The 26,999-nt window shown below is 57.4% G+C and overlaps 2 protein-coding genes across 5 annotated transcripts in view; one reads left to right on the top strand and one right to left on the bottom strand.

The window, feature by feature from the left end:
- The window catches only part of GRAMD4 (GRAM domain containing 4), a 78,477-nt gene extending 77,262 nt beyond the window's left edge, over positions 1-1,215 (top strand). Inside the window, exon 19 of one of the 3 annotated variants that reach the window (XM_045779468.2) lies at positions 843-1,215. In XM_045779468.2, coding sequence (XP_045635424.1) covers positions 843-1,103 — 261 coding nt within the window. In that variant the 3' untranslated portion in view covers positions 1,104-1,215. The remainder of the gene's footprint in view (positions 1-842) is intronic. The other 2 variants (XM_045779467.2, XM_045779465.2) reach the window with 2 other exon arrangements.
- A 2,328-nt stretch (positions 1,216-3,543) lies between these two features.
- Positions 3,544-26,999, bottom strand: part of CERK (ceramide kinase) — a 38,585-nt gene continuing 15,129 nt past the window's right edge. Inside the window, exons 2-14 of one of the 2 annotated variants that reach the window (XR_015727064.1) lie at positions 24,707-24,820; positions 24,247-24,369; positions 19,715-19,840; positions 18,514-18,577; positions 17,101-17,246; positions 12,489-12,563; positions 11,451-11,603; positions 9,584-9,689; positions 8,770-8,846; positions 7,895-8,100; positions 6,988-7,196; positions 4,842-5,874; positions 3,544-4,715 (exon numbers count right to left, since the gene is read on the bottom strand). Coding sequence is in view for 1 of the 2 variants with exons in the window: in XM_045779491.2 (XP_045635447.2) it covers positions 5,802-5,874; positions 6,988-7,196; positions 7,895-8,100; positions 8,770-8,846; positions 9,584-9,689; positions 11,451-11,603; positions 12,489-12,563; positions 17,101-17,246; positions 18,514-18,577; positions 19,715-19,840; positions 24,247-24,369; positions 24,707-24,820 (1,472 nt within the window). In the remaining variant the exon portion in view is untranslated. Of the gene's footprint in view, positions 5,875-6,987; positions 7,197-7,894; positions 8,101-8,769; positions 8,847-9,583; positions 9,690-11,450; positions 11,604-12,488; positions 12,564-17,100; positions 17,247-18,513; positions 18,578-19,714; positions 19,841-24,246; positions 24,370-24,706; positions 24,821-26,999 lie in introns of both variants that reach the window. The other variant, XM_045779491.2, reaches the window with a different exon arrangement.

Genomic DNA, 26,999 nt, shown 5'->3' with positions numbered 1-26,999 from the left:
AAGAAGTCTTGTATAAATTATAATTTTTATTTAAATAAACCTGAAATGCTTTGTGCTCAGGGGAGGGCGGGGGACGCTTGGCTTCCACGGCGGGGCCCCTGTGCATCGCAGGCAGCTGGAGTGGGGCAGGCCGGGACCCCTCCAGGTGGCCCAGGACCTCTGTGGCCGCCAGTGCTAGAGGGGTAGCAGGCATTTGGGCTCCAAAGCTGTCTGGGTGACGGCTGGGGGATGGGCTGTGGGACAGGGCCATGAAGGAGGGTGACACGGAGCAGGGCGCAGATATCCAGAGGAGGCAGGAGCCCAGGTTCCAGAAGGCTGGAAGGCCATGTTGGGGCATCCAGGGCCTGGCGCTGGGTGGCGGGGCAGTGGGACCGTCGCTCTGCCGGGGTGTGGAGGAACCTGGAAACGGGTCCTCGGGATTAGGGTGCAGGTCCTGGCCCCAGCTGGGCATGACTTCCCTGGGAGTGGTGGGCATTTCTGGGACCAGGTGCTACCTGCAGCCTTCCCACTGGGGTTTGGGGGGAGGGGTCCCCAGTGGTACCTGTGACTGAGCCAGTCCAGACACTGACGGTGGAGACAGAGGGATGCAGGAACCCACCGACATCTGAAACCACCAGAGTCCTGTGCTCAACTAAGCTGGGCACAGCCAAGGACGTCCAGCCTCCTGCACCCCGAGCCCACAGGAGCCCCACCCAGGTCCCACGAAGTGAGCTGGAGCGGAACAGAAGCCAGGCCTGGTGGGCCAGCCCCGCGCTCGGAGGTGTGGCCCTGTATATTGCGTCCATCCACCTGTTCCTCTATCCATCCGTTTGTCTTTTCATCTATCCATCCATCCATTGCAGGCGCTGTCCCAGGGGCTAGGACGTCACTGTGACGGGCCCAGTGGTCCCTGGGGAACCCGGCATCCGAACATCCTTGAGACTGCTGAACAGCCCGACAGGACAGGTTCTGTGAGCTCCCAACCCTGCAGGGACGCCTGCTCTGGGGAGGGAGAGGGTGAGGAGGGATCGGAGCCCAGGGTGTGGGTTGCACGGGCCCCTCCCTGCCCACCCTCGCTGATGGGGCTCCTTGTCTCCCTTTTTTATTATTTAATGTGTCAATAAAGTAACACAAATAGGTCTAATCGCTATTGCAAAAATTATCTGGGGAAGGCAGTATTTTGGTAGAATTGGTTCTATTTTAGTTTGCACGTTTACCACAGTGCTCTGGAGGGGGCGCCCGTGAAATCAGAGGACGTGCCTTGGGGGCCTTGGGTACTTGGGCCTTTATTCTTGGGGAGACGGACCCCTGCCAGGCTCCCAGCAGAGTCTGTGGAGTCAGGAGGAGCCACCCGGGGTGGGGAGGGTCTGGGGCCAGAGGAGACAGGAGCGCGGAATAATTGAGGAATGACTAGTGCGCTTGTCCAGTCCGCTTCTCATGGGCACTTGCTGCCGACTCCTTAACGTGGCATTTGGTGAACGAGTTTTCCGACTGTGCGAGTGAACGAGGGAGCCGCGCGTGGACCAGAGGGGGGTGTCTATCACGTCAGCAACCAACGGTGCGGATCAGTGCTGTTCACCCGCAGAAACCGACATGCAGAGCTGACTCCCTGTGCGTCCCCTGTAACAGGCTGGAGTGAGGGGCTGGCTGCTCGGGGTCAGATGGCAGGGTCGTGGAGGGCAGCCACTGCCAGTGACGTGATGATCCAGGAGGCTCTGTCCTGCGTGAGTGTGGGGGGGGACCCGGCTGCTGAAATCTGCCCCCCCCAACACACTGGAGCTGGGAAGCCCACTCCTCCACCGTCAGGCTGGCATCGCACAGGGGGGTGCGGGGCTCCTGGGACGCGGACAGCAGAGGTGGGGGCGGGCGCCCGGGGCCCTGCTCCCTTAGAGGCACTGTTTTCACTGCTGTACTGGGAGTCAGAGCTGGCACGAGGGGGGGGACACACAAAATGGGTACGGTCCTAAAGGGAGCTCCTTGGCTATCCCTACTTGTAGATGATGATACAGTAGAAAACCCCAAACCTAGAGGTAAGGTGGATTTTTTAAGATTTTATTTATTTACTTGACAGACACAGCATGAGTGGGGACGGGGGAGAGGGAGAAGCAGACTTCCGCTGAGCAGAGAGCCCAACGCGGGACTCGATCCCAGGAGCCTGGGATCATGACTGCAGCCAAAGACAGACACTTCACCGACTGAGCCACCCACATGCCCCATGCAGGCAAGTTTTCATAGTAAGAGGCATGTTTTCTGGATACCATATGACACACTTAAAAAATCACATTTCTATGTAAAAACAAAAATTTTAGAATAGTCCCAAAATACAGTTTTTAGGAATATATCTAAACATTTCTGAGATTGTGGAAAAATTATAGAACTATGGAAAGACCTGAGTGAGGACTTATGGGAACGTGGGCAGCGTTCCTAGACTGGGAAGTTCAGCGTCGTGAATGAAGATGTCTTCTCAAAACGTGCAGAATGTAGAAACAAGTTCCAGAAAATGACACACAGTGCGACTCCTGTCAGGTGAAGAGCAAAACGTGCGGAACAAGACGTGCGTCGCCGGGGAACCTACGCACGTAACGGAAGAAGACACTTTCTTGAGCCCGCTTGGGCGCAGGGGCTGGGGCCTGCCGAGCAAGTGGACAGCGGGCAGGTGAACGGGAGAAAAGGCATACAATGTTTATTTGGTGCTCATAGCTTATTTTTTTGTACATGGAGACCTTTATAGAAAAAAATCAGAAGAGCCAAAGAAGCAGTTAGACCCTGGGGCTTATGCACCATTTTAACAAAAGGGCAGCAAATTTGTCTGGAAGTGACAAGACAAAGGAAAAGGGCTTTGGGCTTCTAAGGTAACGTGACTTTACTGGGTAATTTCATATGGGAAGTAATGCAAGGTTGGGGGCTGTGCAGACCCAACTGGGCACCGACCGTCCCAGTGGCAGAGGCGGGTCTGCTCCGGCGCTGGAGAGAGGAGGGCACGCTTCTCAAGGGGAAATTCATGTCCTGCTTTTGGGCAGACGGGATGGGGGGCAGAGGGCGCCTCCTGCTTTTGCTGCTTCTTGACGGTCTTCAACTCAAAACAATCCTTATACCAAAGTGACCTATTTTGGGGTGGCCTGTCCTGACCCCCTCACATGGATAAAGCAACGGAATGGTACACTGGAAACGGGGGTCCCCTGTCGAGGCAGCAGGGGAGAGCTGACCCACGAGGGGAACACAGGGACTTTGGGGTAAAGTTCCCTTTCTTGGCCTGGGTGGTAGCTACGTGTCGTTCGTTTCATTCTTGTTCTTTAAATCGTTACATAGGTGGGGCACCTCGGGGGCTCAGACAGGTGGGCGTCCGACTCTTGATTTCGGCTCAGGGCATGATCTCAGGGTTGTGGAATCGAGCCTGTGGTCGGTCGGGCTCCACGCTCAGCGGGGAGTCTGCTTGGGATTCTCCCCCGCCCCCTGCTCACGTGCACCTGCGCTCTCTCAAAAAAATAAAAAATGTGCGTTGGTATTTTCATAAAACATGCTCTGCTTTACTAGAACAAGAATTTATAAAAGAAAAAAAGAAACTCTGCCCAAAGTAACTTTATTTTTGTCTTCTCAAACATATCAGAGCAAATATGCCATTTTCCAATCTTGAAACCAGCAAGATTACAAGAAAATGAAACCACCCTTTCAGTCTGTACTTGCCGTTACACAGGATTGTGCAGGGAACAGTCGCCCCTCCCCCCGGGCGGCGGACACGGCCCCCAGGTGCTCACTTGGTGATGAGAAGAGGCAGGAATAGGGTCCGAGCGTAATGGCTGCTGTGGCGTTTTTGCACCGATGGGTCACGAAGGAAGTTAAAACAAAGACTAACCCTTCTGGATGGTGCCAGGTTTGCACTAACCGACCACCGACTCGTTTTCTCAAGACCCTGGAGTCCAGGTGCTGTGGGGCCTTCCTGGAGATCCGAGCCTCTTGCCCACGCGGGAATGTCTGAACGGTCCTTCCGTCCTGTCACAGATCATCGAGAACTCTCGGGGTGTTCCGACAATCACACGTGCCCCGACAACAGTCCCACGGCCTGCGGTTCTGGACATCGGCATGCGGGCAGCCGTGCGGGAACCCCGGGGCGTGGCCGGCTCTCTCGCGGCCTGGACTGTTTTTCTAGAATTGGCAGTGGGTTTTAGGACAGACCAGTACGGTTTTGGGGAAACCCTGAAGGAGCACATTCTACAGCACGGTTCTGGGTGGCCAGGCGGCCCGTTGCTGCGGCCCCCAGGCCCTGACGTGCGGCCGCTGCCCCCGCACAGAGCTGCCGTCCTCCTCTGGTTTCTTCCAACCAGCAGCAAGCACTAAGAATCCGAAACAGCCGGCGCAGATTCACTTTCCACACCCAGACTACGCGCCCACCCAGGACTCAGTAAACCACTGCATTTGTACAATTACTCGATAATGTGGTCGACCTAGAAAAAACACCGTTAAAGCTGCCCTTTTGTCTGACCTGGGTGGGACTGAATGATAAAATAGGAGATTTCATGTATACTTCAAAATATAAACGCTGCAAATGAATTCTAAAAATATACGATGTCTGTGGATGCCAACAGGACCAGCTGCACCTCCGTAAAGCCAAGCGCGCTCCGTACGCTCGACGGCGCGAAACGGCCTCGTCACAGTCGGGCTTCTGCTCTTTGCAAACCAGAGTTCAAGCCGCAGCATGTAGTTCAAATAAAGCTCTTTTCGATGCGTCTTCCATATACCTAGGCGTGAATACAAAGCAAACAAGGCCACAGTGCGGACGAGGGCCGCGCCAGGGCCCGGGGTCACTGCTGCGGGGAGTCCCTGGCCGCCGCTCCGGCGCGTCAGCACACATCTCCAGCACTCACCGCGGAGACGCCATCTATACTCTCCGGCTGCAAAGGACGATGTTTCAATAAACATGTAGAACTAAGTGTGAAGAAAAGCACACGTCTGGACCACGTACGTAGCCTCGGGGCCGGCACCCAAGGAGCCCGGGGGCGAGGGCGCTGGGGCTGGAAGGGAACCCAGGATCACAAGGTGCATCTGTACCCCCCGCACACGCCTGCTTCCTTCCGCTGCCCCCGAAGCCCGCCCGGCACCCACGCTGTGTCACTCCAGAGCACGGGTCCTCTGAGTTTAAAACCGTTGTCACGTCCAGAGTTCACGATTGTTCTCACCACCGGCTGGATTGTCCCAGAAGCACGAGCACGATAAAAGCAAGGGCTGGGGTTTTGCTACAGCGTCACTCCTGCCAGCATCCTTCTCCCTACGACGGCCCTGCTCCGAGGTCACCAAAGCAGGGCGACACCGCACTGGAGCCCCCCGGGACGCACTGGGTCTAGTAAGCGTGTCCCGAGCACAAGTTAAGATGAAGATAAAATGAAGGCAATCCACGATTTTCCCAAACCTGATCACAGACACTCTAAGTCCTGCAAAGTGGATCAGTGGCTGCTAGGCACACGTGTCCACATGCTGTGGCCTCACATCCACTGTCCCTAAAATGACCGCAACAGAGCCACTGATGGGCCCTTGAAAACTCGGCGCCGTTGGCATAAAATCTAGAAGCCAGCGCCCCCAGACCGACAAGTGCCGTTTGTGGAGAATAAGTTATATGACACGCAACCCACAGGTTCACGGAGAGCTGAAAATGCCAGGTATGTTCACGCACTTGTGGACAAAGGTATTTTGTCTAAAATCAAGATCTAACTATCAAAAATAAATTTCTAAATTTAAATGTATAGATCAACGTAATTGGTCTGCAGAAATTTTCTTAAATAACGTTTGCGCTTCCCAAGTGCAGCGAGGGGGCGATGTGCGAGGGCAGCTCAGCTGTCTGCTCCTTCCTTGGGATCCTCCTCGATTCCCCGTGCGAAGAGCCGAACCAGCTGGCAGTGGACCCTGCAGAGACACGGGGCAGTGTGACCCCTGCGGCTGGTCAGGGTGGAGGTGGGATGGGGGTCTCGTCATGGCCGGCTCTGGGCCCGACCGCGCAGGGACAGGTCCAGGGCGCAGAGTGACTTACCCACGCCCTTGAGAGGCCTGTTTTGTAAACAGAGCTGAGGGCCCTGCAGACCCGGTTCTACATTCAGCACCCCCTCTTTAGCAGCGTGACAAACCTCTAGATGGCCGCGTTCCGAGCTTTCGGGGCCACGGGGAGGGCTCCATGTGGGGTGACCCCCGTCACACGGGATGTGCAGGATGTTTGGTCACCCAGGACGCGCGGGCCCCACCCCAGCCCCGGCCCAGGCGTCCAAGGTGTGGCCGAGGTGCTCTGGAGACCCCGCCTTCCACCACGAGCGTGAGGACGAGAGCCCAGGGGCTCAGCAGTCCGTGTGGCTGTCTGCCCCACTGGCAGGGCCACCTTCCCCCCTTAGTAATGACGTCACAGCCTCCTCCAAGATGTTCAGTAAGAAAAACCCTGTGACTAAGTCACTCACTGCTCAAGGCGTGGTAATGTTACCAAGACACCAGGCTTTACTGCACAAAAGCTGCTGCTCCTGATTTTCAGAGTATCCTGGTTTTCAGTAAATCCTTCAGCCAGCATTAAAAATACTTCCGTGTCTAACTTGTAAAGTTACAAAAGCTGAAATCCCTGTGCATACGACTGTCCTAGCCGGTTTTCCTGCGGCCTTGTGGCCACCTCTCGTCCTCAGATGCCCACGGGTCTGGAGAGGACCCACTGCCCCACACGCCAGCGGCCGGAGGCACGGGCCTGACGCCTGCCCCCCAGGGCGGCTGCGAGCCAGACCCTCAGCTCCGGCCACAGGTGGGACTCCTGAGGCCCGCGGAGCTCCTAGTGGACTCCATGGCGCGGGACCTGGGAAGCGTCTGCAAAGGCCGGCTTGTCTGTTTAATGAGTATGTCACGTTGTGACGTACGCTGTGACGCCCCAGTATCTCCCAAAGCCAGTCGATGGTGCCTCGGGTGCTATGTGGAGACGCACGTGATTATGGTGCGCTCTTGGCCGCAGGACGCGGCGCTCGCGGAGCCCGGGAGGCGCACGGCACGCACCTGACCTCGATGGAGGAGCTGCTCAGGATCTCCCCATCACAGTTCCAGGAGCTGTTGGACACGGCGCAGCAGCAGGGGGGGGCGTCGCTGCACATGGGCCCAAACCGCATCTTCCCCCTCTCCTTGAGGTCGCTGTCCTCGTCCTCCACGTGCTTCGACAGAAACTGGAACTTCTTAACTCGATAAACTTCGACAAAAGCGAAGTCAAACTACCAAGAGACACAGAACGGGGACGCGTTGTCCCAGGCGCGGTGCCGGGGAGGCCGGGCCGCGGGCAGCACGCCGGCAGCTCAGACGCCCGCCTCCCACGGCGTCCACAGCGACGAGCGCTTTCTAAAGAATTCCGGCAGAGGCGCCTGGGTGGCTCAGTTGGTTAAGCGTCTGACTCCTGGTTTCGTCTCAGGTCGTGATCTCAGGGTCATGGGATCGAGCCCCGTGTCGGACTCCGCACTGAGTGTGGAGCCTGCTTGAGAGTCTCTCTCCCTCTGCCCCTCCCCCTGCTCTCACTAAAAAATAAATGGATCTTAAAAAAAAAAAAAAAGGATTCTGGTGGTTCCTTAGCAGTAACTTGTAGAATTCTTTACCTTTTTCACAAGCAGTGTTTTAAAAGCCACATAAAAACACCATTAGAGTAGGCCTTAAATACAATTTAAAAAAACAACAAAGAACCACTGACAAATCTCACTCAGATCAGAGCCTGACCCACAGCTCCAGGCCTCTCGATATCGTGAGATGTGGGGTCTTCTGCTGTGTGAACGGCAGGGATGCCAGCGACTGTGGGAAGGTGTGCTGGAGGAGACTGTTTTTAGCGAGATCTACGAGGAGCACCTGAGACGAGGAGCTTCCGGCGGGTGAGCCCCCCCCCCCCAGGAAGCTGCCCCCCGAGCCCCACGAGCCCACCGCTCACCTGGTCATACTGGTTGGTGTGCCTGACGAGAAACCTCAGGAAGTTGAACCGGGAGCACTTCCGGATAAGGATGAGGTCAGAAGACCCGTCCCCCAAGTGGGCGGCCGGGGAGAGGCCCCGGGGGCTCCGGGGACAAGCGCAGGACATGTTTGTGGCGTTGATGGCCAGGAACTTCCCGCAGACCACCTTCCACTCTTCCACCTCCTCTGACGCAGAAAGAGGCATTACGGACGGGACGTTAGACGCGGGCGGGCGTCCCGGGACCGTCTCCACAGAAGCCCCGCGCCGCTGACCCCCTAGCCCCAGCCAAAGAATCCTGGGCCGAATGCCGGGCCCAGAGGGTCGCCTCCCAAAACGCAGAGCTGTTTCGCTGGTCCTCACGTGGGTGGGGACTTTTGGGCAACAATTTAGAACGGGGGTCACCAAGTGTGGGTGCCACCTGATTCTGCGTGGCCTGTGAGCCAAGAGTAATTTTCACATTTTTAAATGGAAAAAATCAAGAGACCTATGTTGTGACATATGGACGTGCTATACGACTCTAATTTCAGCGTCCACACAGACAGGTTTGCAACGCCGCTGCGCCCCTTCCCTCGTGAGCGTCGGGCAAAGCCCGAAGGCTTGAACAGGTCCCAGGAGTGCTCGCGGGGCGTGGAGGACGGGAGCCCCAACAGCGGCGTCTCCCTGCGATCTGTGCTTCCCCAAAGGCTGGCAGACGGCAACCACCTGCTGCCGCCGGGAGCTCGGGAGAAAGGGGTGCGCTGCGCGGCACCGACGAAGGGAAAGACGGGCAGCGGGAAGCCGCCATGCCCTCTGAGACTCAAAAACGCGCAATTCTGCACACAGTTGTGACCGTGAGTCTGTGTCAGAGATGTTACCCGTGTTCTCTAAGCCGTACAACGACTTCTTCTGCTCCTCCTCCAGCTGCTGCTTGCTTTGTCTGCACACGAAACATCTGAAAGACAAGGACATCAGTGCCTCGGTGTGCTGCGCGAGCGCTCGGCAGACGAAGGACCGCGACGGTTCTCGTGTGACAGCAAACTCGGGGTCAGACGCTTAGCGAATGGTGTTGCCTTTACACGCCAATTTGAATTCTCCAAATTAGTTCTTTGTAACAATTACACGTGTCCGCGAGTCCTGCTCTAACACTTGGGAGCATCTTAAGAACAGAGAGTGTCCTACGGGGCCGTGCCGAGAGCAGGTCTGCCTGGCCCCCGAGTTAGCAGAGCTCCGGCTGGAGTGAGGCCAAGAAAGGTACGAACCCCACAGACCAGATAATACAGTGGTTCTGGGTTCCAGTCGCTAACAAGCAAGTAGACGACTGGGAACTCATCGTCAGCGTGGACGGTATCTGCGGTCCTGGGCACCACTGGACTCCCTGCCCCGGGGACAAGGGTTTACGCGGGCGAGAGGAGCTCATCACTTCAGCTTAGAGACACAACAGCTAAAACAGCTGCTGCCTCTCACTGTTCTGTTTATGGTCTCGAATCCTTTCCTTCAAGAAGGAAAGGAGCTTGGGTGCACGTGACCCCGGAGGCCCTGCACCGAGCCACAGTATCGCTGGGCACGCGAGACCCACCCTCCCCGTCCACAGGGAGAAATGCCCCGCGTCCATAGTAGGAGCGCCCCCCCAGACAGCCCGGCTGTATTTCGCGCGTTTTGCAGCAGAAACATGTGGAAGACTGTGCTCACCCTGCCCGGCAGGGTTTCCTGTCCCTCGGAGACCCCACTGTGTGTCGTGCCGGCAGGAAAGACACTGTCCCTTCGTAGCAGTGATGCGAAAAGAAGGTCTTCACGCCTGAGAACAGAGCACAAAGCAATCAGCCTAGCGTCCCCTCCTGGCCACGAAGCTGTCAGCTGCATCTGCTCCAGGACACACCACCCCCCACGCCACCAGCGCGTTCCAAGACCTGGGGGATGGGAGCACTGAGGGATCAGGCCATGCGGGGCACCTGGTCACCAGGGCTGCCCCCGACCATGACCCCTCCTGGCCTGCCCACAGGTCGCTGGCATCTGCTGGAGCCCCTGACGTCTGCACTGAAGGAGACGCTTCGAAGGGCAGAGCCACCACAGCCCCCTCTCTGCTCCTTCCAGACTGTTGGCTGGCGCCCCGGTGTCTCCCAGGCTCGGCCGCCCAAGGCCACCCAGGACAACTCTGGCGTCTGGGAAGAACTCCAATGAAGTCCACGGCACCACTGCCACCAGAGGACTGTGGCTGGCCTCCGTGACAGACTGCAGTGAGCCGTCCACTCTGAGCTGGACTGGCCTGCCTTGAATCTACCCCAATGTGCGCGGCATGAACCCAACCCGCTGAGTGGAGGAAGCCCAGCAGGACGTGAGAATGGGGCCTGAGGATGCCCCAGGCCACAGTGGGGACCGTGCCATGTCCTGCAAGCGTAACAGTTACACCACGCCCCAAGTTAGATGCAGGTCTGGTGCTGGCCACGGTCACAGCTGGTGTGATGCTGACAGCACAGAACCCCCCAGCCCCGGGCTCTGGGCTGCTCTGCCAGCACCTACATGTGGCCAGGCACCTGGGATACACTCCGGAACCACCTCTCCTGTGGAGAAGCACTTCCCAGGGCCCCTGGAGTCCACCTTCCACTGCTTGTCCCCCATGGATGGTTCTGGGTCCCCCTACTTCTCCCCGCTGGACAGCCTTCCAACTCGGCTCCTGCTAACACGAAGGGTGTGCAGCCTGGTCCTGCAGGCAGCCTCTCTCCTGGACGGCGTGACCGTCTCTGCCTGTCCCTGGATGGACCACGCGCATGCCCAACAGGCCCTAGAAGGTCAGTCTCCCGTCCGCCTCCAGAACTGCCTCCGAGCATCTCGGCGTCTCGGGTTCCCGGTGGGGGTGTGGATGCGGTGCGCCTTGTGTCCCAGTGGAGGGGTGACTGGGGGCCGGACGAGGCCAGCTCAGCAGCGGGTAGTCAGGACGGCGCCAGTCTCCCCGAGGTTCCCATGTTTTCTAACTGCCTCGTCGTTCCTTATCCTGACTTGGGTTTATCAGATCTATGTCTTTGGAGCTCCTTGCATTTTAACTTTCAAGCCACCTGTGCTTTTAATTTAGGTAGGTCTTCACAGCACCTGAAGCTCAGCGTTGCCGACCCTTTCTCTCCTGAGAAAAGGGTTCAGATTTTAATACCTGCACTTCTTCATTTAACTTAATAGATTTGCCCAAAAGCAAACTGGAAAGAGCAGGGACCCCCTATAGGACATTGCTCAAACTCAGCCAAGGAGCACGTGCGGGCGGCAGACGTGCCCACCAGACTCTGCACCGTCAGACTCCTGTCCGAAGGCGACAGCGCCTGACGTGAGCAGACCGTCCCTGTTCCGCGAAGTCTGCAACCATTCCCAGTTCCCACCAGTTCCAGCCCTGCGGCCAGTACGGAGCACGGGTCTGTGGCCAGGGCTGCTGGCCCTGCCCTGCGGGCGCCCCGAACCTGTCCGACGAGCACCTGCGGCCGCAGAAAGCAGGGGGCTGGGCGTCTGTCTGTGGAGACGGGCGCGGTGCAGGGGGTTGGATGGGCACACGGCGTGCGTGCGTTCCCTGAGTTACCTGAGAAGTCGTATCTGATGAGACCCATCCAGCGCTTCCTCTCGCTGTCCTTGATGATGTCCCCGTAGAAGCCGTAGCCCAGGAGGGACACGGAGTACCGCAGCAGCGTGCTATTGTGATGCACAGAGGACACGTCCATGGGCAGCGAGTCCCCTGCGGAGAGAAACAATGCCCTTTCCACTCCGACGCCGCACCCCCTCCCGCCCCCATGGGGCCTCGCCAGCACGCGCAGACGCAGATGATGACCGGGGCAGGGGTGGAGGCCGTTCTCCTGGGGGGCTGGGCGCCTGTGCTTCACTCAAATGACAGAATTTTATGAGAATTTCCAGAACAGGTTTGGAAAGCCGTCCTGTTGGGACGGACACACACGGCCCCGTGGAGCGTGTTCCGTGCCACGAATGGGAGGAAAGGCGCCCGCGTTCTGAACAATCATAAACGGGCGACTCGTCAGCAGCACTTGTGTGGCTTCGGGTCACATGGCAGAAGCACCATCGTCAGGGACAGGGAGGGAGCCACGTGCTTACGCGGCGGGGACCGTGGCCGTCTGAGCAGCTTCCGGAGCCATGCCTGGCTTTCTGAGCCGGTGCCGAGCAACACAGGTGGCCTCCCACCCTTGGGCCGAGCGTGTGGGTGCCTAGTACAGGCCACACGGAAGGGGCATCGCAGGCACCATGGACTCGGGCTGGGCAAGCCTGTGGGGACGGGGGCTGCGTCCTGGACAGAGCACCAGAGAGCAGAGCACCGGGCGAGTGTGGGCGTGTCCGGGCCTGAGGGTTGGCCCGGCCTGCACACAGGGCACTGAGGCAGTTGGTCGGGTCACAGGGTGCATGTGGCTGCGGAGCTGGCATCAGAGGGCTCTGAGCAGGGTTTGTGCTGATGAAAGGTCCCCCCGATGGCCACGGGAAGACAGGACAAGATGGGAGGTTGCAGGGACCCATGGCCCACGCGGAGCCCTGCTGGCGGGAGGCCCAGGGAGGTCCGCAAGCCCGCCGCTGCACGGAGCTTCTCCCACGGTCCGTGCCCGCAAGAGGGACCTACCCACGATGATGTGCAGAGCAGATGTTTCTGCATCGTTCGTACCCACTGTCGAAAAACACACGCAGTCTGTTGACCCTGAATAAGGGAAAGGAAAAGATCTTTAATATCATTATAATAATTTAAAGTTGCAGCCGGTTTCCAACAGAGTGACACACAGCCTCGCCCCGACGCCGGCACCCTGGCTCACGGCCTGCACCTGACAAGACAGGAGCGGACCCCACGGAGCTCAGCGAGCACACGCCTCCCACTGATGTGCTCGTGCATGAACTGGGGGTGACCTCAGGGCACCCGGCGAGGATCCCCAGGGCGTGGTGATGCTGCTACAGACACTCCCTAGGTCTGTCCAGCTTCCAGCTGGGGCATAATCCAGGTCACTGTTCTGGGCCTGAGTGGGCTGCGTACTTGTAACAGAGATTCCTGACCCCGCTCCCCCGAGGTTCTGACTCAGCAGGTCTGGGATGGGGCTGAGCAATCTGAATTTTAACACATCTGCTGACCAGTTGAAAGATGCCTCGTGTGGATTTCCCAAGAATGAAGCACGTGACAACCCAGGACCGCACGATATTGCCACACACCGGACCCGCAGCCCTGGACCCGTCCGAGAACAACCGGTGTTAACGGCACGGAAGCCTGAACACCAGCAGGGTCCAGGGTGTTCGCACTGGGCCCCAGAACAACGGACGAGTCTCCCGTCGTAGGTGATGTCCCATGAAGCCGGGAAGTTCGTGGTCCCTGATGGATGGCTGGGTTGCAAGCACCTTGTGTTACGTCTTCGCATAACAGACTCTGGGCCAGTTTGTCATCAGAGCGGAGGTTCTGAATTACTTCATCTAAGTGGACGTATGACTTCTCATGGCTGGGAAGTTACGCACACACACGTGTACTTAATATGCGTATTTGTTTTGATAACCTGAAAATTTCAGTGACATTCCAAAAATGAGCCTAAAAGTAAACATTTTTAAATAAACATTTAAGACCATACAAGTAAGTCTTAAAATGTTAAAAATGAACAGCAACAGTATCTAAGAAAACCCGTGGGGTTTCTGACTCTCCGACGCCCTCATCTTTATGATGAAGGGTGCCTGCATACCCAGCATGAACATTTCCAAGAGAACAAACTCTAGAAGAGCTTTTAATTACCCTGAGGTAGTTCTTCACATCCCCAGAACTTTCCAGAACGGAGCCCACTTGCTCCCCCTGCGTGCCGGGGGCCTTGTTTACGTTCCTGGCAAGCCGTCCTTCACAACACACGCCCATCAGAGTCCTGAACTCGCCTGCGTTCGCAGAGATGGCCCTCGTACCCCCAGCAGGAGCTCTGCCAGGAGCGTCCGGCCCCTGTCCCGCACCGTGGCCTCTGCACCCGAGGCCCCTGAAGGCGTCTCTACGTCCGGGTCCACCCAGGCCAGACGCCAGCACTGGGGAGGCACGGTCTCGGGACGGAACTTCCCGGGGCTCACGTCCGCGTGTGCCAGGACGCCCGGCAGAACCGCAGCAGAGCGGGCCGTGGTGACACCGCACCCCAGGGAGGGCGCTGGCTGTCCGCAGCTGCCAGACACGTCTCATCTAAGGCGGTGTGGGTGCCCGGCCTTCCTGGTCAGGCGTCCAGGCCCCGGCCGGGCTGGGGTGCGGCCCCGCATACTTGCGTTCTAGGATTTCCCACACCCTGGCCCTGGACTGGCAGGACATAGTTCTCTGTCACCCGGTCCTGCAGGCAATTAATATGGCAGGTGACCTGTGCTGCTGACAGATTTCGGGGATTCTTTTGCTAAAAAGTCAGATTTTTAAAGGAGGCTGTCACTCAGCTTACTCCCTACTCCAGATCCTTCTTGGGACCACCGCCCTCTGCCTGTACCTCCTCCCTGTGCCCTGCCTCTTGCTCCCCACTCTCGCCTCCTGGCCTGACAGCGTAGCCAGAGCCAGACTCGCTCCTGCCCTGCGGCCCCTGCGGGGCCCCTGCTGCCCAACGACAGGGCTGTCCTCCCCGCACTCCGGGTCCTTGCACAGTGTCATGGCGAAAGGCCTCCCAGAGCACCCTGTCTGCAATGGTGTGCTCCCCCCGCCCCGCCTCTGCTCTCTGCATTCTGTACCCACAGCTGGCCTCCCCGCATCCTGGGGGCCCCGCCTCGCTCACTCCTGGGCCCACGGCAGGGCTGGGAAACCCACGTTGCTCACATGTGCGATCACGGACTGACTGAATGACCGCTGAGCTCCAGGGACCTTCGGCTCGTGGGCACCTCACGTTTGGAAGAGGCCAGCCTGGCGCAGCTGGAGGGACCCGGGTGTCGGCAGACAAGTCCCCAAAACACTGTTCCTCCCTTTTAACTTCCAGCGTGCCTTCAACAGCTCATCTCTCGGATATGACCTAACTCCCCGGGCATTTCCTCAGACATCCGTGTGGCCAAGGCTTTAACCAAGAGGAAGCCCCAGCTGGAAGCGCAAGGTCTGGCTCAGACCGGGCGTCAAGACGGGGTTCCAGCACCAAGTCGGCAGAGGCGCGGGGGCTCAGGTGTGCCGCAGGGAAACAAGGACGGGAGGCACAGGGAGAGGGCCCCCTCCTGTGGACTGGCTCCTTCCTCTAAATCCTCAAGTAGACAGAGACTAGGATTTATAAAGCATCAGCACCGTACTCAAGGCAGCTGGAGCAGTGATCTGGTCTCTAACATGCTCTGTCTTGGACCATCCCAGCCACCCCGAGGCTGTGACACACCAGCTAGACCCCCGCAGCCCCAATCCCGCACCACCGCTCCTCTGGCTGCTGGCCTCAGGGCCCCCAAGGAGCCCCATCTCTAATCTCCATCAGAACTCTCGCCCCCACCTGGATGCCTTGTCTTCATGCCCCCAAGTTACCAAGACCAACTTCACGGGATCACCCTGCTGCCTCCACCCTCATTCCTCCATCTGCTGCCTCCACCCCCATTCCTCCATCCGATGCCTGTCGGCTCTGCTGCAAAGCTACTGCCGAGTCACGGCCGACCACCTGGCCACCAGCCCAAGCACCGGTGTCCTCCCCAGGGCTCGGGCAACACCGCCCAGAACAGCGCCAGAGGTGGTGTGCAAGCCCCCTCCGACAACACTGCCCACCAGCCTCTACGACCTCCTCCCGCGGCATCTCACCTTGCTGGGCCCTTGTCCAGGCCCCTCGGTGACCCCACTCCTGACACCCCTGCCAGGCGGGCCCCCTTTCCTGGGCACACCGCTCATTCCCATCCGCCCTCCGCCCTCTACTGGGGCCTCCTGTGTGGGCAGAGGCCATGCCCCTCTTGTTCTCTGCTGGCCCCAAGGCCCGGAACGCACACAGCACGCACCCCGTCCGTCCTCACGACGCTGCTGACATGTGGGCGCTGCAGGGGCTTCCACGCTCCTCGGGAATGTTAGCAGCTTTGGGTATTATCAGTGGCAGTGCTACTGCGGGCAAATGGCCGTAAAAGACGTCATGGAAAAAGAGCTTAGCAGATAGAAAAACAAAATCCACGAAGTCCAGAACAGTCCGCATGCAAACTCAAACGACAACAGCCTAACCTGGGAAAAGAGCTGTGAGCTATAACCAGGCAGGAAGAAATACGGCCACTACGTAAACGACGGTCTGTCGGAAAAGACAAAGGCTTTTCCTGACTGGCAGAGAGGACCCTCTGGGCGACCTTGTGACGGCTCGTCTTGGCCCATAAAGCGGGACCACGATGGCAGCTCCCACACAGCTGTGGCGGCAACGAAATGACAGGATGCGCCACGGGGGACTTTTGCCAGAGCCCGGTGCACAGCCAGCCCGTGTCGCGGCCTCCGCGGGGCAGGCCCGGCGCTGGGCACGCGCCTCACGCCTGCAGCCTGTGTGCGGAGCCTCGAACCCACAATGCACAGGATTCGCTCAACACGGTGATTTTTCAAAGAACTAGTGCTTCCTGCATAGACACAAACACACTGAGCAGGGGTGCTGGGCGGCTCAGTCCATTGGGCGTCCAAGTCTTGGTTTCAGCTCAGGTCGTGATCTGGGGATCACGGGATGGAGACCCACGTTGGGCTCCGCTCTTTGCAGGGAGTCTGCCTGAGATTCTCCCCCTCCCTCTCCCTCTGCCCCTTCTCCCCCCAGCCCTCAAATAAGGAAATCTTAAAAACAAAAACAAAAAACCCACCCTGAGCCAGACCTCTTCAGGACACAGCCCAGGGGCCCACGGGGTTAACAGGCCCTGGCCCCCATCCCACCCAGGGCATGAGTCGCCCCCCAGCCCCCAGTGCCCCCCACCCCCTGGTCCGGGCTACAAGCCACTTCCAGAAAACTACCTGCTTCCCTGGCTTCCTTCCTTCTCTATTGTGCTCTGGGGTCCCCGTGCCCCCCAGCTGGTGCCCCCCGTGCCTCCCACCCCCACCAACTGGTCAGTCCTCTGGGAGCAGACTGTCCCCCAGCCGCCAGCTTCTCAGTGCCTGTGGGAAGCAGGCGTCTGGGGAAGGAGGACAGGATTCCCTCAGATACACGTCAGGGATCCTTTACTTGGTCACGAGCTCTCTCTCAACAACGTCTGCACCGTGGGGTGTTCAAATCACCGTCTCAGTAACAGAATGAGTGTGAAGGAAAACCAAGCTGATGGCCCAGGGCAGGGGGAGGAAGCGGCGGCCCGACCTGCAGGGATGATGCCGATCCTGACCGGGCTGGGTACCAGCGCTGCCCTGGGCTGGTTCTGGTCCACGCCGGCGTTCCGCTGCGTCCTGCCGATCAGGCCGTGCAAGACCTCGCTGAACATGCCGTCTCCGCCAACGCAGACGATTCTGCAGGGGACACAGGCTGTGAGGGTCCCTCCCGCTGCCCCCACAGTGCCGCACTCTCTATTGCTCGTCGTGGGTCCTGAGAAGGACAATCCAGCTGGCCGGTCCCGTGGCCGACTCGGAGCACTTATTTCCCGGGCACAAGTCCCGGCACCCACTGCGGCCACCCTGTGCTCCTGTGTCCCGTGGCTGCAACAGTGGCCACCCACTTGGGTTCCTACACTGGTTCCCCGAGTCGAACCTTCTGCCCCCGCGGCCCCGCCCTGATTCCCGGTGTGGCCACAGGAGGCCATGAAGGGCAGGGCTAGGGCCAAGCCTCTGGCCCTGCTGTGCCCCCGGGGCCCCGCTCATCACAGAGAATGCCCTCTGCCTTGGCCCGCAAGCTGGGTGCTTCCCTTCAGGCCAAACTGCTAAAAAATAAGGAGGCCCTCAGCACCAGTCCGTGAGCCCCCCAGGTCCTCACCACTGTGGAGGCAGCCGCCCTGCCCCAGGCCTCATTCGCCGACCACCTGCCACGCGCTAGGCCTGTGCCAGGTGCTCGGGGACAGCTGCGCACAGGGCCGAGGACGCTGGCCCTCCAGGAGCTGACACGCCAGCAGACAGACACAGCACAGACGCAGACTCGCACGTGGGGCCGGCGGAAAGAGCGCAGCAGCCCCCCGTGTCACGCAGCCAAGCACGCACAACTGGGGCCGCAAGAGGAGACGTCAAACACACCCAAACCAAGGGGTGTGACGGAACAACTGGTCTACCCTCTCAGAACCTCAGCCACACCAAGAAAGGCTGAGGAACGGCTCCAGAGCTGAGACCAGAGCACTCACAATGGGGTGCGAGGGCTAGACAAGTCTCCCACCCTAAAGGAACAATGGGACAACTGGCGGGACCCAAATGAGGACAGCAAACAGGTAAGAGCGTTGTGTCGTGTGGTTTCCTGGGTTATCGTGGTATTTTGTTCCCTAAGAGAAGAGCCTTCTTTTTAGGAAATATGCACTCAAATATTTAGGGACAAAAGGTGATCATGTCTGTAACAGACTTTCAAATGATTCAGTGAAGATTCATCTGTGTATGTGGGTAGGAAGATGGAGAAGGAAAACGGCCAGTGGTTGTCTCCAAGTCACAGAAGGTGTGACGGAACTCTTCTGATGTTTCTAATTTTCTCCGATGACAATTAAGAACAAGACTAAGGACGGGTAGTGAACAACCGTAAGACGGGCAAAGCCTGCTTTGCGTCCACTACACAGCAGGAGTCCAGAGACAGGACCGTACTCACCCGTCGTATTTGTCTATGTTGATCTCATATAAACTCTCCTTGGCCTGATTTGCACGTTCGGTAACTGTGGGGAAAAATAACATTACGTTGTCTAGCTTACGTTCAAATCTGAGAATCCAATTTAAAATATAAAACAAGCAAACTCTTCCTTATAAATGAGGTCCTATAACATCGTCAGGAGGATTTCCTGCAAGGAGTCCCTCTTACAGAGAGGGGACGCTGTCCCCAGTGGAAGGTGACATGCTCAGGGTAAGATGTCACATTCTTGGCATCTCATTGCCAACAAATAGTAACTTTTTGGAAAGAGATTACGTCTTCTATATCATAGCTTTTCCTTATTATCCCAGTTATGTTGAAAATTTTAATTAATTGACTTTAAATTAAAAAAAAGAAAATTTTAGAGTATCCCAAAATGTAAGAAAAAGAAAACCTGAGTCCACAGGGTGTGCACTCAACGTAAGAAACGAAAACACAACAGAAACACTACTGCGCGTGGAGTCTTGTACCCCTGACTCCACAGCATTTATCACAGCCACTCTTTTTCAGTGAAAAGTTCTCTGGAAGACCACGTTAAAGGGCCACGTGCTGTCCCTTCGGATTCATGGGGGCACAACTGCCCCCACGTCTCCTGCCCATAGGCGCTCACGCTGGTTTGCTACCGTAAGACGCGGCCGCACACCCCTGTGCGCGTCACTCCGTCCTAGGAAAGAGTAAGAAAACTGGGATACTGGGCAAACCCCCCACATTTTTAAGGCTCTTTGTCCACACTGCCAGCAGCCCCTCAGGAAGTGTGCACAGACCTCAGAGCACGGGATCGGGGGGGAGAACAGCATCTCTGCACCTCCGCCCGGCGTTGAGAGTTTGCACGAAAAACGCCGCAGACACATGACGGTTCCTCAAGCGTCACTTATTGGTGAAATTATTTCTAAGCCTTAGTAACTGCTTCTCTCTCTTCCTGCAAGGATTTCCTGTCCAGGACCTTTACCTTCCCTCGTCTTAGTGTTTCTCTTGAGTGCTTTTCATGCTAAGACTTCGCTAGAAAAGTATACATTCTTTATTTTGTATTGTTCTCATGCTGGTATATAAAACAACACATTCTACTTCATTGAAGATAACCTTGTAAGATAAAATCTTGTCGAGTGACCCCACCTGAATCGTTCTCAACTTTACCCCTACACGCTGAACAGGATTGACACCTTACCAATCACTTCGGTGGTGATGGAGGCTAATGTAAACAGTGGTGCCACTTTCCTTTCGTAGATCCGCTTGCCGTGTCCTTTCCCTCCGAACGGGTTGATGAACACCAGTAAGTGCTTGGGTCTCGATGCTACAAGACAGCAACGTGTAAGTCGGTGAGGCAACAAGTCATCAGGAGGAGGGCTGTGCTACCGGACAGTCGAACGACCGCGGTTTGAGGACTCCGCTCAGTACTGCCTGATGAAAAGCATCTTACAGGTAAAGAACAGTGCTAACCAGTTTGCTAAAGGAAAAGCGAAAATGACAGTCTATCAGAAGGGGCAGGCGCTTTGTGTATCCGCAAATCCCCGGGCATTCAGGATTCTGACTGAGACAGACACCGTCTCCTGGCGAAGAGTCCTACAAATGTAACTTCTGGAAGGTGAAGGAAGATGCGTCTGCGGAGAACAAGAAGAAACAGCTGTACAGAAGGGACCATTAGGAGAGACAGAGAGGACGGAGAGATGGACAGACAGACACAGACAGCCCGTCAGCCCCTGGCTTCAGTCCCGTCCAGAGAGCCTTCTCACCTGGCTCATATATAGGTCTTTACAGCCACTCCCAACATTTCTGTTGCGGTCAGTTCACACAGATCCTGAGGCTCAAAAACAAAGTTAACTAGCAGATCAATAAAAGTAGCAAGAAAGTACACACCCCCCAAACTGAAAACCTACGTGCACACGGAAGTTAACAACAGCCGTTCACGACAGGCCCCGAGCGAAAACACCCACGTGTCGGTCCGCTGGCGGCTGACGCTCCCGACGCGGCCCAGCCACACAACGGGGAGTACTATTCGGCAGTGAAAAAGCCCAGACTACTGGTCTACAACCAACACGGCTCCCTCTCAGCGCTGTCGTGTGGAGCCTCAGCCCTACTCGAAGGAGCGCCCGTGACGTGACCATCCGCGTGGTGGCCGTCTCTGCACCGACGGGAAGGATCACGAGAAGACTCTGGGGTGATCTATGTCTCACGGGAGTCTGGGCGACACAGCTTGTGTATGCATGTGCCGATACCGCTGAGTTCAACTCCTGACCCGCCCACTTGGCCGTATGGGGGTTCTGGCTCGGAACTGTACGCAAATGCTGGTCTCTAATTCAGGAGGCGCCCGCTGAAGTGTTTAAAGCACCCCCGTCGGTCAGTAACTCCGAAACCCAGCAGACAATACAATCAACTAACGGACAGACTCACAGACGCTGGCAAAGCGAAGATCGCAAACCGTCAACCGCTGAAGCATCTATGCGGTGGGTACGTCCCTGTTTGTGACACGATTCGTCTGTATGCTTGAAAAACTTGACAATAAAATACTGGGGGGAATGTACAGTAGAGAAAACCAACAAAGCCGAAAGTTGGTTCTTTAAAAAGATTCATAACAATGGGGCGCTTGGGCGGCTCAGTCGTTAAGTGTCTTGGCTCAGGTCATGATCTCGGGGAGCCTGCTTCTCCCTCTGCCTCTGTGCTCGCTCTCTCTCTCTGACCAATAAATAAAATCTTTAAAAATAAAAATACAAATATTCATAAAATTGACAATTCCCTAATAAAGACGCTACAGAACAAGGGGGAAGAGACAGATTAGTAATTATCAGGAAGGAGAAAGGGGACATTCCCCCAGAGTCTGCACATATTACAAGGGAAGTATTAATAAAGAATTTATAAACTTGGATGAATGGACAGAATTTCTTGAAAAATAATATTTACCAAAGTTGGCAGAAGCAATAGAAAATCTGAATAGTCTGATATTTAATGAAGAAACCAAAGTCATTCATGAAAACCTTCTCAGAAAGAAACCCAGGGCCCAGACGGTTTCACCAGTGAATGCTTCCAAGGACCCAGGCAAACTCACAGCCCCAGTATCACGTAAATGCTTCCCCAGAACAGAACGAAGGAGCACCTCTCAGCTCCCCGCACGGGGCCACCAACGCCTGACGGCAGAACCAGGCAGGAGACTCACGCGTGGCTCCTTGTCCCCTGAGCCGAGGTGCAGAAATCCTGAACAAAATATCAGCAAGCCAACTCCAGAAATATATAAAAAGAGTTAGCAGGTCAAGCCCCAGTGGATTTCACAGGAATACAAAGACTTTTATACAAGAGAAACCAAGGTACTTAGCACATTAACTCAATCGCACAGGCACCTCGAGAGATGCAGAAAAAGCATTTATCAAATTCCACACTCAGCCACGGGTTAAGAAAAAACAGTCTAGAAAGCTAGGAATTAGAAAAGAACTTCCTTAAGATGTTTTTTTCTGATTTTTAAATTTTTATTTATTTTTATTTTTTAAGTAATCTTTACGCCCAGCGTGGGGCTTGAACTCACAACCCGAGATCAAGCATCACCTGTCGTGCCGACTCAGCCTGCCAGGGGCTCCCTTAATAGGTTTTTTAAAAAATCTATTAAAAACCCAAGAAACATCATTCTTGACAGAGAAATGTTGGGAACTGCCCCCAAGAGCAGGGGTGAGACGATCCTCTCCCCTGGGAGCCGCCCCGGGCAGAAGTGTAAGAGAGAGAGGAGGAGCCAGGAACTAAGATGAATGAACAGGAGTGCATGGCTCACAGGTGACCCGATTCTGCTTAAAATGCAAAAGAATCATCAGTCCATTAAAATTAATAAGTGAATTTGCAAAGTCATTGGATGCAACGTGAAGTTCAATCCAAGTTCAACACAGAAACAAGGCGTGAAGGTCAGCGTGGTGGCTTCGCGGCACGACCGTGGGCAGGGAAAGGACCGTCCTTGCCATCAGCCGCGGGGGCTCGAGCACGGCCTGTACTTCCAGGAGCCCTGACCACTCCCCCTACACCACAGACAAACCAAATCCAGGCGGACTGCGGGTCTAATGTGAAAGGTAAGACAAAGTTTTGAGGAGAAAATATCTTTATGGTCCTGGAGTGGACAAGGACGTGGAATAGGGTCCAGACTAACCACAGAGAACAAAAGAGAGAGAACTAGGACTACACTAACATCGAGGACGTGCGTCCATCAGCAGACCCCAGGAGGAGCGTAAAGAGGCCAACCACAGAACGGAGAAGGTACCTGCAATCGTAAATCCGCAGAAGCCCGGGATCCACGGTACGCAGACAGCATCTACACAACGTCAAGAAAGGACGGACAACCCGACAGAAAAATGCACGAAGGTCTTAAGCAGACTCCTTACAGAAGAGGATTTCCAAGTGGCCCGTAAACATAGGAACGTACTTCTCAACCTCAGTAGCTACAGGGAAATGCAAATTAGTACCACAGCGCGAGACTCCGGACACCCATCAAAGCAGCTGCAGTTTTTAGGGTGTGGGCAGGAAGCGGGGCAGCCAGGACTCTGCCGTTCCGCCGGGGCGTGTCGCGGGCACCGCAGTCTGGAGGGCGGTCTGACGGTGTCCACCGGGGAGCACACGCGTGCCCCTCGCCCCAGAAATTCCAGTCCCGTGTACACAGCCAAGAGAAGGGCCAGAGTGTGCCCAGCACGAGACCCGTGCCAGAACGTTCCACGCGGCAGTGTCCGCAGCAGCCCACATCCGGGAGCCAGCCCAGGGACCTCCAACAGTAAGATGGGTAAGCACGCGGTCGTAGGCGGGGGACGCGCCGCCGGCCGGACGAGCAGCAGCCGAGCTTCACAACCTGATACTGAGCCCAGAAGCCGCACACCGGCGCTGCCGCGGTACAATCTGACTTACACGCAGCCCAAGACGGCGCACCTGCTCCTGAGACGCCGGGCCGTGATCGGGGAAGGGGCTGCGCGGGGCACGGGGGGCCGGCAGGGTTCTGGTTTGGGAGCTGGATGCGCTCAGGGTGTGGGCTGCGTGCTCGGGACCTGTCGCTTCCCTGAGTCTGCTACTTCCGGAGACAATAAGGTGACACAGTCGGAGCGGCTGAAGCAGCCGAGTCCGCGCACCCCCGCAGATACGAGGAGCCTGTGGCAGCGGAGCACGGCGGGGGCTTTCCTGCGAGGCAGTGGAGAGCACCTCCGCGTGCAGGAGTAAGGTTCAGAGTCCTTCCTCCTGGAACCACCCCCGTGCACACTGTCTGTGTTCTGTGGTGAAAGCCCGTGCGGAGTCGACCAGATTACGTACTGAGATTATAACCAAACAGCACGGAACAGGATTACGGGTACTGACCATCTTCCGAGGAGTGACAGACAGACTCTGGTCACCCAGCAAGCCTCCCGCATTTCCCGTGTCGGGCACACCCCTGATGTGTGGAGGTGCGGCCCCCATGGCCTGCTTCACTCCCCACATTCACCCGGAATGCAGGGATCCCCTTCCCCGCTGCCGGAAACAGAGACTGAGGCCCCGCAGGCCAGGGACCGCGCCCCGTCTCACCGCTGGTCAGTGGAGGCGCCCCGGCCGTGGAGGCCCCGTGGGGGACGGCCCACTAGGCTAGGGGCTCCTCTAACTGGTACGCTGGTCACACCGATCTAGCACTGCATTGGCTAGAGGAAGCTGCGCACAGAGGGGGGCAGCAGACACGGAGCGACCCTGGGTCTCGGGGGTGCACGAACACGCACGTACCCAGCTTCCCCAGCAGCTCCTGGAGGGTGTGCAGCCACAGGTGACACAGCGGCTCCTCGGCACAGCAGAAAGTGACCTGCGCCCACTTCCAGCGGTGGCGGCGGGCTCTCTGGACACAGTGCACTGCAGAGACAGACCGCGCGGCCGGTCAGCGCGCCCCGCGCCCCACGCGCTCGTGCATGGACCCCCCACCCGCACCCCGCCGCACCCGCCTCCTGGCTAGTGAGTCACACCCAAGGCATCAGGAGAAAGACCTACTTCTCAGTTCTTTCAACCCATATTAAAAACAAAGAAACGAGATGATCAAAACATTAATTAAAGTCGATCTTGGAAAAAATTACATAAGGCAATTTCTAAAAGAAAAAAAAGGAAACACTGAGCTTGTCAAACAAGTGACAAAAAAGCTGCCCTTTCACTGCGTGAAATCAGGGAAGACGGGGGAGGGGTTTCACTCCGTCACCTGTGAACGCGAAGGGCTTTTCCATCTTCTGCCATTTTCCGCTGCTGTGGTGTTTCCCGTGAGTGTCTGCTTCTTCCACGGTGATAATCTCAGAAATAGGCACCGAGCAGGCATCTGTAAAGGCCACATTCTCACGTCAGATGAGGTTCAAAGAATTCACATGAATACATGAAGTCCATTCCAAAATGCCAGGACCGTTCCGCTTTACTATTCTCATTAAACATCCAAAAGTAACAACAAAAAAAAGAATCATATGTGGTTTTTAAATTCAGAGCTAAACACATTTGGGAAACTCAACGTTATCAGAAGAGGGGATGTTTTATCCAAATGTAGACTGCCAGCTTCTCCCGTGATCTGCTCGGCTGGCTTTTCCAGGCCGGCCGCTGTGCCGCATTTGGGGAAAGATATTCAAGGCACAGTGTCTGTGCTCAGTCTGACTCGGGAATCCAAGTGGGAGGAAGCACAGGATGAGCCGTGGAGCGGGCAGGACCCAGGGCTGCCACGTGTGCCCCAGAGAGCCCGGGCCCCACCGAGGCGGAGGCCAGGGGTGGGCGGGGGGTCCAGTCAGAGTGGGAGGGGAAGGCCTGCATGGGCCTGGGGGCGGACAGCAGCTGATGCCCACTGCGGGAAACCCAGAGGAGGCCACTCCACGGAGCTGCCCGGATGGCAGAAGCAAGCCGGGCACGAACACGGCTGGGGGCCGGGCAGCGGAGACCCAGGACCGCAAGCCCCCGTCTGCACCGGCTACGTTCTGGAAGCCTGTCCGCAAACTGCTGTTAGGACCGACGATCTGTTTTACAGGGAACAGCATTATAACTTGTGGTCTGGTCCCAGGCTGCTGTGAGGCCTGCCATCGCGCTAAAGGGCTCTATTTTGGTAACAGCCCCCAGAAACCCACTGCTGTGGCATTTCAGCAACGTGACATCATCTGGAAGTCACTGCCTGCGGAGGTCAAGTTGTAAACCCGGGAAGGCAGCCTCTGGATGGGCGTGGGCCTCGAAGGAGCCTTGGAAGGCTGGGAGGGGCCGGTCCCCAGGGGGGTCAGACTGGTCAGGAGCAACAGACAGATATACTCTGGCTGAGGAACCAGAGGTGGCCTCAGAGGGCAGCGTGGGCTCTGGCGCACCAGGGGTCAGAGGCCGGGGAGGGGCGGCTCGGGGCCCTGCCGTCTGGCACCCTGCCCTCGGCAAAGCCTCTCCCCGAGGCCTCCCCCCAGGGTGCCCTGCCTTCTCCCTCCCTCAGCCAGAAGCTGCGGCTCTCCCTCCTCGTCCCTTCTCCCCGCTGTAGCAGCCTCTGCTCACGAGGGCTCCCCGCCACCGGCTCCCGTCCCACAGCCTGCCTCCCCACACCCTCCTCGTCTCATGGGGCGCTGGCCTGCCGTCCTTCGAGTCCCGCCGAGTCCACACCAACGTTTCCTGGCCCTCCGCCCCGTCTCCTGCGGGAGGAGCTGCCAGGTGTGTGTCTGGGGCATCGGCCGGGGGCTCGGGAGCACTGCAGGATGAGTCAGGGATCCCCCACGTGGGATCACACGCTCACACGGCGACCGCAGACCACCGAGAACAAACGGCAGGCTCTCCCGCAGGCCTGGGGAGTCCTTACGGCGGGGCCTGTCTGATAAGGAACAGCCGAGGATGTCGCGATACGCTAAGCGTGCACAGTAACTAGGAGTGACTGGCTTCTCAGTACCAAGACGACCGCTGGCGCAAGGAGCTGCACAAGACACGAAGACAGTCGTCATCTGACGTCATGAAACGCGGGGAAGTGACACGTGACTCACAGGATGGCCCACGCGAGAGAGTCTGCAAGTTGATAATCCCAATCTTGCCTATTCGGTTTGACAGACTCGAAGAACCGAAGGAGGACGCGTGCGACGTCACGATGCCGCCCCGCGCCCTGCTCACTAGGGCCTGAGCGTCCCCTCGAGTCCTGCACGCGGGCTCATGAGCCATTACGTCGCACGCAGCCATGACGGGCCACACCCAGACCCCCGCAGCCCCGGCTCGCGCGGGTACCCACCCGGCGCCGGACCCCGTTCCCGCCGCTGCCCCGGCTCTGCCCTCCTACAACTTCCAGGGAACCATCACAGACGGAGTGCGTGGAGGTGATGTCGGGGTGACAGGGCAGAGGAGGGGGCGCAGTGCAGGGCTGGAGGTGGGGGGAAGGGCTCAGGGTCTGAGCAGAGACGGCAAGGAGGCCAGGACAAGCCGCACAGAAGGTGGCTTGGGAGAGAAGCAGGAGCCGAGGGAGGGACAGGGATGGAAGGACGGGACGCAGGGACGCGGGGCTTGTGACT

The sequence above is a fragment of the Ursus americanus genome, chromosome 17, assembly GCF_024610735.1.
Source record: "Ursus americanus isolate L20-20 chromosome 17, mUrsAme1.1.p, whole genome shotgun sequence".
Taxonomy (NCBI): domain Eukaryota; kingdom Metazoa; phylum Chordata; class Mammalia; order Carnivora; family Ursidae; genus Ursus; species Ursus americanus.
Note: the sequence above shows the minus strand (reverse complement) of the source record. Positions and strands in the feature narration are given on the sequence as shown.